This window comes from Candoia aspera, chromosome 8, assembly GCF_035149785.1.
Source record: "Candoia aspera isolate rCanAsp1 chromosome 8, rCanAsp1.hap2, whole genome shotgun sequence".
Taxonomy (NCBI): Eukaryota; Metazoa; Chordata; class Lepidosauria; order Squamata; family Boidae; genus Candoia; species Candoia aspera.
Window position 1 is genome coordinate 76,898,664 of NC_086160.1, and position 9,366 is coordinate 76,908,029.

Consider the following 9,366-nt stretch of genomic DNA (forward strand, 5'->3'; position numbering starts at 1 on the left):
GCTCATTGCTGAAAATTCAGGGAGAGAGTATTTCTCAGGGGGCGGGGTGTCCATAGGAGCACCACCTTTTTACATGCAACGTAGGTAGAAAAGGAGTGGCGCTTGGATCCCTCTGTGGTGGCTGCCATCTTGACTTGTTGGCCTGCTCTGCAGACTCCCCTGCAGGTGGAACACGAAGTATTTCAAGCTCAAAGCAGCCACATTTTTGCTTCTGAGCCCCAAGGAATTGGACTTCGTCGCCCGCTTGCCCTGGCCTCGCCTAGTACTTCTCTCTCTTCTCCTAAGGTGATTCCGAGCAGCCTGCAACAGGAGCCCCCCTGCACCCCAGACCGAAGATGCCCGCCGTGGCTTGGCTTTAGCCAAGGGCAGCACCCCTTCCGGCCACAGAAGGACCACTCCCGCACCAGGAACCTCGCTCTACCGCTGGGGAGCAGCTGGGCGGTCTTCCTACGGTGGGGACCCAGTTCCCACCCCAGCCGGTGAAAGGCCTAGTGCTTTCCAGGAGCAAAGCCGGAGGTCCTGGTGGCTTCGCAGTGGAATGATCGATGTGCCTCTCAGGGAATCCGGTGCCAGCTTCCACCATTTCTTCAGAACTTGCACAAGTTCCCTGCTGGGCTGGGAATGGTCAGCTCCCATTCTGGATGGGAAGATGTTGTCTGTGCATGATGTATGGTTGCAATGAACAGCCAGACTCCCATGAAAAATTCAAGAGATGCCAGCACAGCAGCTCCCTGGGCAGAGGAAAGCTATGATCTCACCCTCACATTCCCTTAACTGCAACCGAAACGTGCCCCGCACATCACTTTTTTCCACCTGTCCCTGCCTGTGCCTCAGCCCATAGAGGAGGCAGCTTGAAGCTGTTTTCCGCTGTTCCGGTTTTCAAGTAGCATTTTGCCTCTTGTATCCCTCCTTACACCCTCAAGTTCGTGCTTTGTTGCAAGGGTGCTCAAACAGTTTTAAAAACAGGAAAGCTTTAATCTTATGCTGCCTGGGTGGTCGATTTAAATCAGGAAGGAATCGTGGAACCCTAGGGTTGGAAGGGATCTTTGAGGTCCTCCAGTCCGACCCCATGCCCAGGGCAGGAATCCTCATACCGTCCCTGGCAAATGGCTGTCCAACCTTTTCTTGAAGCTCTCCGGGAGGGAGCATCCCTGACTTCCGCAGGCAGGCTGTGCCGCTGCTCTCGCGGTCAGCTGGGTTCTGCCTCGGATCCTGTCCCAAATAATGTTTTTCTCATTGCTTTTCCTGAAGGGGGTTCTGTGCGGCCATGCCGTTGACTATTTCCATTACGGGGCGCGGGGGGGGGGGCACTGCCAGCTGCTAGGCCCCTCTGCATCCTCCCTGGGTGCCAGCCCTTGCGTTCGTTCCCTTGCAGCATTATCGATCGGGACGGAGTAAACACGTCCCGTTAATTCCCAGCCTTGCTATCTGGAAGCTCAGGGCGTTCCTTTTCGCGTTTTAGCCCTGATTCTTTGCGACAAGCCTATCGCGGCCCCCCACCCCGCCGCTTTCACTTCGGGCGACTCCAGCGGCGGCTCAGCGCTCGCCCGCCCGGCCCGACCACGGCGAGTGCCGGACGGCCGCTTCCCCCAGGTGAAGTCCTGCCTCGCCCTGCCCGAAAAGCAGAGGCGGCGGCGCTCGCAGCCCCGGAGCGGGCTCCGGCCCCGGGTCGGGGTCTCCCGTAGGCGAGGGCTGGCCTGGCCCGGGAGCGCTTGACTCGAGGCGGCGGCGGGCGGCGCTTCGGCCGCGGGACACAGTCCCGGCCCTGGTGCCGGGTGAAGGGGGATTTTCGCGGCCCCCCGACCCGAGGGCGCGCGGGGATCCCAGGCTGGGGCTGTTCTTGCGCCTGAGCCCGTTGCCGGGGAGGAAAGCCGCGCGGGGCGCTCGGAACGCCGGCGAGGAGCCTGGCCGCGCGGGAGGCGCAGAACGGCGGAGAAGGGGCGACTCGCGCGGCCTTGGCGGGGTCACGCGCGGAAACGGCCGCCCGTGAATCTCCGGCGCCTCGCCCGGCAGCTTTCCCGGTCGGGCTTGGCATTTCCCCCCGATTCGGATCATTACCCAGACCCCGGCGGCTTGCCAGAGTTTGCGCGGCACCTCCGGTCGCCCGCCGGTTCCCCCGACCCAGTTCAGAGGGACCCAGCGGGTGCGCTGCGCACGGGCTTTCGTGGAAAATAGTCCCGAGAGAGGAGTGCCGCGCCCGCAGAGCTGCCCGCGGTGGCCGCGTTCACGCAACGCCCTTAACCCGGACTTCGAATCCCTAACGGCTGCATGCGGATGACGCGCAAAGCTTGGCAAGTTCAAGCCTCGGTTAATGGGCGGGGGGGGGGGGAAGAGCGCTTCGCACGTCGTATGAATTCAACCCTCGGGTGGGTGGGTCAGCCCATTACGGACACCACCTCGGGCTTCTTCTGTGCTGGCCTCGCGTGTCTCCCGTGGGAACCCAGAGCCTCCCCGGCGGCTCCCGGGCTGTGCGAACCCAGAAAGAGCCTCCATCCCTCCCCCTCCCCCCCCCGCGCGAGAATCCCGTCAATCACGGGGGCCAAGCCCGCCCCCGCGGCGGCCTGGGCAGGGTTGCCCAGCGACGCCTTGATCACGCGCCTCTATTGCCCGGCGCGCCAGTCGCCGCGATGGTGGGTCGGAGGCTCTGCCGCCCGGGACGCCGGTGGCCCGACTCGCAGGGATCGCCCTGCGCCGCCAGCTTCGGGGCCCTCGCGACAGCCTCCATCAGGCCAGTGGCGGAGCGCGGCGCGACGGGGCACGACGGGGAGCCCAGCGCCCCTGGTCCCCTCCTCGTGCAGCTCGGGCGAGCTTCGGCCGCTTCCTCAGGGTTCCTCCCCGAACGGAAGGAGGTGGGAGCCTCCCCGGCCCAGCCCAAGATGCCTTCAGCCCGGAGGAAGAAGGCTGTGGCTTTCTGTCTCGCTGGGGGCTCCCCCAGGGAAGGAAGAAAGGCCCCCATCTGCCCACTAAGCCAGGGGTCGCTGCTGGACTACAGTCCCCTCCCTCCGCTCGTGTCTGGGGATGCTGGGAATGGGGGTTGGCAGCCGCCCTCCCACCTCAGGTAGTCAGGGGGGCTTCTGGTGGCAAAAGCAGGAGGCTCCAGCCGGGGGCAAGGCTGTGTCTGCCCAGTGTGCCCAACCCGGTCCCCAAAGGAACCAGCTTCCGCTCTCTGGACCACAAGCCGCCACGGCGGACTAGGTTCGGCCGGAGAAAGCGGGGCAGCATCAATGCTGGAGCTTCACAGATTGCATAAAAGCAGCTACAGAGCTGGGAGGGACCTCAGAGGTCCTCTAGTCCGCCCCTAACCCTTTAGAGCAAGTCTCTCTCTGCTTGATTTTATTCCAATGATCTCAGTTGCTCCATCCTTTAGAAAAAAATCAGGAGGAGACTGGAAGCGCCTTCTCCGACGATCCCAGCTTTCGTGAGCATAAAACGGGATCGTCAGAAAAGGCGCTTCCAGGCTCCACGTGATTGGGGGCCACCACAGACTGATCGACTCCCCCCCAACAACATCCACCTTTGAACTCCAGCCGCTTTTCCGAAAGGGGCGGCAGGAGGGGTTAAACAGCCTCTCTGCCTTGTGTCTTAGCAACATCAAGCCTCCCAAACATGGCCCCACCAAGCACAAGTTGCGTGGAAGACACTACGCCGCCAGTACGGGACAGACGCAGTGGCTCCAGATTTCTCTGCAGAAAGCTGAATCTCCGACCCAGTCCGATATTAACGTAAATGCTCCCGTCGGCCTGGTGGGAGACGCTGGCATCCTTTTGTGTAATTCGGGGAAGTGGGCTATTGCCGCCGATTCAGCGCCCCTCCTTTGCTCAGTTTGACGCTTGGGGAGGAGGGAGCATGCCTGGACGGGGAAGAAGGGGGCAAGCGACGGGGTTTGCAAAAGCCCCTGAATGGAAGGCGGCCTCTGTCCCCGTGGCCCCTCCGTGGGCAAAGGGAGTCTGTAGAAAACAGGGATGCTGTTTGTCCGCTGTTCCCTCACTGGAACCCAACCCTGCCTGGATCAAGTCTGCCCTTGAGGGGGCCATCTTCCCCTTCCGTAGTCCCACGTTGGGAGGGTGCGGCCATGGGAAGCGCCCTCAGTTCTGCCCCAGGAAGCCAGCTTCTTTGGAGACGGTGCCCCGAAGGGCCAATGAAGTCAGGCTGACCGTCCATCTGGCCATTCTCCCTTTCCCTTCCCCACCAGGGCTTCTCCACGCTGCACACGGCTGCGCTGTACGGACGGCTGGACTGCATGAAGATGCTGATTGAGAAATACCACATTAACGTCAATCTGGCCAGCCTCCGGGGCTGGCGGTCCATCCACCTGGTGCTGGGCCGGGAGAGCAAGGGGATGTCCTTGGAGTGCCTTCAGTACCTGCTCAGCAAAGGCGCAGATGTCAACGTGTACGCTGGAAGGCGGTGCCGCTTGTCCAGCTGCGTCTCTGGGGGCTTGGTGGGGGCGGGGGGGGGGGAGATTGTATTCCCTGATCAGCAGCCTTAGAAAGAACCTGTGTTTGGCAGGTGTTGAGTTAAAGGACGAGGGCAGGGACAGGAAAAACTGGCAGGAGTCGTTCCTCTTGGCTTCCTAGGGTGCATTTCTCACTCAGAAGGCTAAATGACAGCTGATTTCAATTCTCTTATAAACCCAAACCCCAACTGTCCTGAGGTCTCCAGCTGGCCAGGTAGAAAGCCGCAGTAGTGCCACATCGTTTACATTTTCTCTCTAAAAATTGGCAACTGAATGGCTCCAACCACAAGCAAACCCGAATCCTCCCAAAGGGCAATGGGGTCGGTATGGCCAACATCTCTTCCACAGACCCACTGAAGGTTTTAATCCACTCTTCAGGCTTTCCGTAGTATAATCACTGGGCCTTGGGAGCGTCTGCTAAACTCTGGCAGATTGGCAGCCCCTCAAATCTCAGAGGCTGAGGCCTCCAAGTCAGTGTGAGATTATTCCTGGGTCCACGCTCTCCCTGCTTGCTTACGGTTCATGCTTACGGAAAAGCATTGGAGGGCTTTTAAAACGGATGTCTCCTCCGTTTGGGCCACCACCTCCCTAAAAGCCCGCCTTCTCGCTTCTCAGGCAGAACCAAAGCGGGGTATCTCCGCTTCACAAGGCTGCGAGCGAGGGGCGTGAGGACTGTCTCCAAGTCCTGATTGAAGCTGGAGGCGATGTCCATGCCCAGGACAATGAGGGACAGAAGCCCATCGATCTGTGCAAAATGTGGGGCCACAGAAAGTGTGCTAAGTGAGTACATTGCATCAGGCACTGTGGAAAAGAATCATGGAATGTCTGGTTTGGCAGTGGCCCTAGAGATCACCCACTCCGACCCTATGCCCAGTGCTGGAATCCACTACTTCACAGCATCCCCGAAAACGGCCATCCAGCAGCACAGAGTCCAGCCCGTCCCTCACCGCAGTCCAGTCGTTGTTGAACAGCTTTTACTATTAGGAGAAATAGGAACGTCGTAACCTGAGTTCAGCAAAGCCAACTGATGATGCCCTGATTGGCATCCAGTTGGGGAAGGGCTGGGTGGAGTATCCTGCCTGTTTGGAAAGGGTTCCCAGTGTGATGGTGATGGGATAAAGATTTGGGTCACAGGACTTTCCAGCGTTTTCATTCATGGCATAGACAGAGAGAGGGAGGACGCAGCTACCGCCCTGCAATGTGTTCCTATCTTGCAAAGCCAATCCTTGGGTTAAAGCAGCGTTTCTCATCCTTGGCCACTTTAAGAGGTGTGGACTTCAACTCCCAGAATTCCCCAGCCAGCATTCTGGGAGTTGAAGTCCACACCTCTTAAAGTGGCCAAGGTTGAGGAACCCGGGTTAAAATGTTCCCTCAGGCTGTCACATGCAGACACCCAGCAACATGCACAGATGCGGTTATGGTTCCAGGCCATCCTTCCCTTCCCACAAAAGGCACTTGCGCACTCTTTTGGAGATAAGGGGAGGGTCTTCACACCAAACCCGTCCCCCGACTCCCAGGGCAGAGTGATCTTTCGACTGCTCCTTTCCAGGGTCAAGGTGGGGGAAAACGTAGGAAAATCCCAGTTCTAAAATGTAAAATCAACATTTTTTACAGGTACACAATATGGCAAGGAAAGGGGGCACAGCCAGAAAGGTGGGAATGTCACCACTTAACAGCCTAACCACTCTGCTCTGCCCCCGCAGGCGTCTCTCCCACGCCATGTGGCAGGCAGACAAGAAGCGCCGGCTGCGGGAGATGTGCAGGCTGGAGGCCATCAAGCTGGAGTGTCAGATGAAGCAGAGAGAGTTCATTCAAAAAGAACAGGTGGGTGGCACCCAAGGGCAGAACAGACCTGCCCCTTTGCTCCTTTGCCCCTTTGCCCCTTTGGGTGGCCAGTTGGTCTAACAAGCTGCTTCGTGCGAGGCCGGGTTTGATGCTTTCAAAGTGGGGGTGTGGTTTGAATCTGGTTGGGAATTTAATGTGTTACTTTGATAGGGATGGGGGGGGCGATGGCAGGGCAAATCTGGGGAAAGGGTCAAGACCATCCATCACCTCCCCCTTGGGGTTAGATCCAAGGTTCACAATCAGGGTGGTGTTGTGAAGAAGGCGTTGGAATGGGGACACCTGGGTTCGAGTCCACCCTCCTGCATCGTTCACAGGGGTAGTTTGGGCCAGCCCTGCTCTCTCTCAGCCCAGCCTGCCTCACAGGGTAACCATGGGGAGAAATAGGAGGAGGGAACACCATGTGTATCACCTTGTGTCCTGAATACAGGTAGTCCTCACTTAACGCTAACCGGAAGTTTGATTGCTAAGCGAAGCAATCATTAAGCGAATCTACAGCCTTTGTTACAGTGAGCATTAAGCAAATCACCACAGGCATTAAGCAAACCACATGGTCATTAAGCGAATCACGTGGTCCCCCATTGATTTTGCTTGCCAGAAGCCAGCTGGGAAGGTCAAATATGGTGACCACAGGACACTGCGATGGTCATAAATGCAAACCAGTTGCCAAGCGCCCAAATCATGACCATGTAACCGCAGGGATGCTGCAATGGTCATAAGTGTGAGGACCAGTTGTCTGTTTTCCAGCACTGTCATAAGTCGGAACCATCACTAAACGAATGATCATTAAGTGAGAACTACCTGTAACTGATTGATTGATGATGTGCCATCATGTGGGTGTCAGTAGGCAGGATTAAATCAATGACATAAAACTGGTCAAGCACCTGGATTTAAGTCCACCCCGCTGTGTCCTGCACTCTGGAGCAAGAAAGACATCGGGTTGCTTTGCTGGGATGCCTATCAGGTACCTGGAAAGGCTAAAACAGTGTTTCTCAACCTCAGCAACTGACTGGCTGGGGAATTCTGGGAGTTGAAGTCCACCCATCTGAAAGTTGCCGAAACATCCCCCTCCCAATGGCTAACCATACACAGCTCCCTCCGTCTCTCCAATGAGCATCGCACCCTCTGAACCGGTTGCTGCCTTTCTCTGCACCTGCTGCGGTTTCTCTGGACCTCCCTTCAAGCGGGGTGCCCAGAACCGGACACGACCTCAACACTTCCCGTGATTTGCAAGCGATTCCCGCTTGTTTCCATCTGTTTAGCAACGTGCAATCAGTGACGATATCAAGGCCCTATTCACACGTGTAGGCCGGGAATCCTCCCCCCTCCATGTGCAGATTTGACCTCTTTCTCCTGAATAAAGGGCTTTGCGTGGATATCCCTTAAATGTCATTCTCACTCAGCAAAAATGATGCTGGAAGTTATGTTTCTGTCTTCCAAATCTAAGGCATTCGCTTTCCCCCTGCATTTATCTTGTTGGCAAGGTTGCTATGCGTTCCCTGCCCCTTTTCATCTGACATTAAGGAAGATGTTGGAGAACAACTTGAGATACCCAGCTGATGCCTGCTGGGGCAGTCAGCATCCAAGAAGCCACCAGCTTGCGTTTGGTAGCAGTGCCAACCCGGCTGGTGTCGGGGGAAGCTGCCTCCTCCTCATTTAGGTTCCAGCGTTACCTTTGGTTTGTGCGGGTTCACCTTTTCTGAGGGTGGGGCAGGGTCAGCCCCAATCCCCTTAACACTATTTGGTAAATGCCTCAGTGGGTCAGGAGCATGAGGGGATCAGGAGCAATGCAGGAGCATCCTCGAAAGATTGGCACCAGCATTGCAAAGAGATCGCGTCTTCAAGGAGACCCTAGCTGTAAGTGCAGGCTGAAGGGTTCGCCCCCAGGGTCTGTGGCGCAGGTCTCGGCTTCATCGCCAGCCAGCGAGGGAGCGAAACGCAGGCTAGGGTTGGCAGGGCAGGGTGAGCAAGCCTGCTTCTCCAACTGGGCTCAGGACACACGTTCAGCCAAATGGGTGCTTTGTTTATTTATGCATTTATATATTTATTCATTTACTCCAATTTATATGGCCACCCACCTCAAGTTCATGACTCTGGGCGGCTACACCAATCTTTGAGGCCCTACGAAAGGCCAACAGGGTCGGGGCCATCTAATCTTGGGGGGGGGGGTGATGTTCCAAAGGGCGGGCACCACCATGCCTTGCGCCACTGTGTGTCGCATGAACCTAAGAACAGGTTGATTCTGCAAGCCAGGGTTAGCTTCTTTGTATTTCTGTTGCAGAGGGATCTGGACTTCTACAGCAGCTTGGCATTTGAAAAGTGGCTTGCCAAGAAGGGCTTGCCGTTGCCCTCCCAATACCTCCTGGACATTTCTCAGATTCAGCGAGGGTCAGCCATGCTCCGCAAGGTGGCCAGGGAGATGGCCAGTCCGATCCTCTCCAGTAGCAGCATGATCAAGGGGGAGCCCTTGGAGTCAACCATGACCGTGCTGTGGAAGTACCGGCAGCAGAAGCCCTGGAACCTCAGCACCAACCTGGCCTCAGAGCCCGCCACATCCATCTACCGGCCAGATCTTGTCCGGCTCGGAGTGGAGCCAGAGAAGTCCCCAGATCACGACTTCACCTCCTTCTTGTTCCTCTTCAGGAACACCTTTGGGGAGCCTGTGATCCAGATCGACAACATTGGCAGGGTGAGCCCCGTCCCAGAGCTGTCCTACGAGGTCCTTCAGAACAGCCTCTATCCCCACACCCGGGCCACCCGCCTGGAGGTCCCCAAGGATCTCCGGCCGATGCACATCTTCAACCTGAAGCACCGGCGTCCCCTGCCCCCGGAGCACTGGTGGACGGACCAGATGGCCCTGAGCTTGCGGGAGACCCTGGATCCCACCTTCCTGGGCACGTTGAAGACCCACTTCTCCACCTACTGCAGTGCTGGAGCTCCGAGCCTAAGTATGGTGGAAGCCAAGGGGCCTCCTTTGTCCCGAGCCATCAGGAGCAGCTCCTCACCGGCTGTGTGCCCCACAGAGCAAAAGGGCAGAGATTGCCCCTCGACCTCAAAAGATTAATCTG

The 9,366-nt window shown here is 57.6% G+C and overlaps 1 protein-coding gene across 1 annotated transcript; it reads left to right on the top strand.

Moving 5' to 3' along the window:
• Nucleotides 1-2,627: 2,627 nt before the first annotated feature.
• Nucleotides 2,628-9,366, top strand: ANKRD53 (ankyrin repeat domain 53). Its single transcript, XM_063310760.1, has 6 exons — nt 2,628-3,058; nt 3,443-3,722; nt 4,193-4,392; nt 5,072-5,236; nt 6,160-6,280; nt 8,580-9,366. The coding sequence occupies exons 1-6, from the start codon at nt 2,628-2,630 to the stop codon at nt 9,360-9,362; spliced, it is 1,980 nt and encodes a 659-aa protein (XP_063166830.1). The 3' UTR covers nt 9,363-9,366.